General features: G+C 67.0%; 1 protein-coding gene across 1 annotated transcript in view; it reads right to left on the bottom strand.

The window, feature by feature from the left end:
* Positions 1 to 361, bottom strand: part of SHOX2 (short stature homeobox 2) — a 13,408-nt gene that overhangs the window by 9,395 nt on the left and 3,652 nt on the right. The window contains exon 2 of the mRNA XM_009995732.1: positions 133 to 341. Within this exon, the coding sequence (XP_009994034.1) occupies positions 133 to 341 (209 nt within the window). The remainder of the gene's footprint in view (positions 1 to 132; positions 342 to 361) is intronic.

Genomic DNA, 361 nt, shown 5'->3' with positions numbered 1-361 from the left:
CACACCCAGCCCTTCACATCCACCCCCGCGCCCCCAGCCCCGCAGCCCCGCACACCCAGCCCTGCACATCCAGCCCCGCACATCCAGCCCCGCACACCCAGCCCCGCACACCCAGCCCCGCAGCCCGGCTACCTGCACCCTGGCCTCGGAGAGCCCCAGCCTCTGGCTCAGCTCCTCCCGCATGAAGGCGTCCGGGTAGTGGGTCTCGTCGAAAAGCCTTTCCAGCTCGTTCAGCTGCTCCAGGGTGAAATTCGTCCGGCTCCTCCTCTGCTTGATTTTCGTCTGCCCTTCGTCTTCCATGGCTTTCGCATCCTCCTTGCGCTCCTTCAGCTCTGGGGAGACTGGGCACGACGGGCGGTCA

Source organism: Chaetura pelagica, unplaced genomic scaffold, assembly GCF_000747805.2.
Source record: "Chaetura pelagica isolate M959 unplaced genomic scaffold, ChaPel_1.0 scaffold394, whole genome shotgun sequence".
In the NCBI taxonomy this organism is placed as follows: domain Eukaryota; kingdom Metazoa; phylum Chordata; class Aves; order Apodiformes; family Apodidae; genus Chaetura; species Chaetura pelagica.
This window is presented reverse-complemented; position numbering and strand designations above follow the sequence as displayed.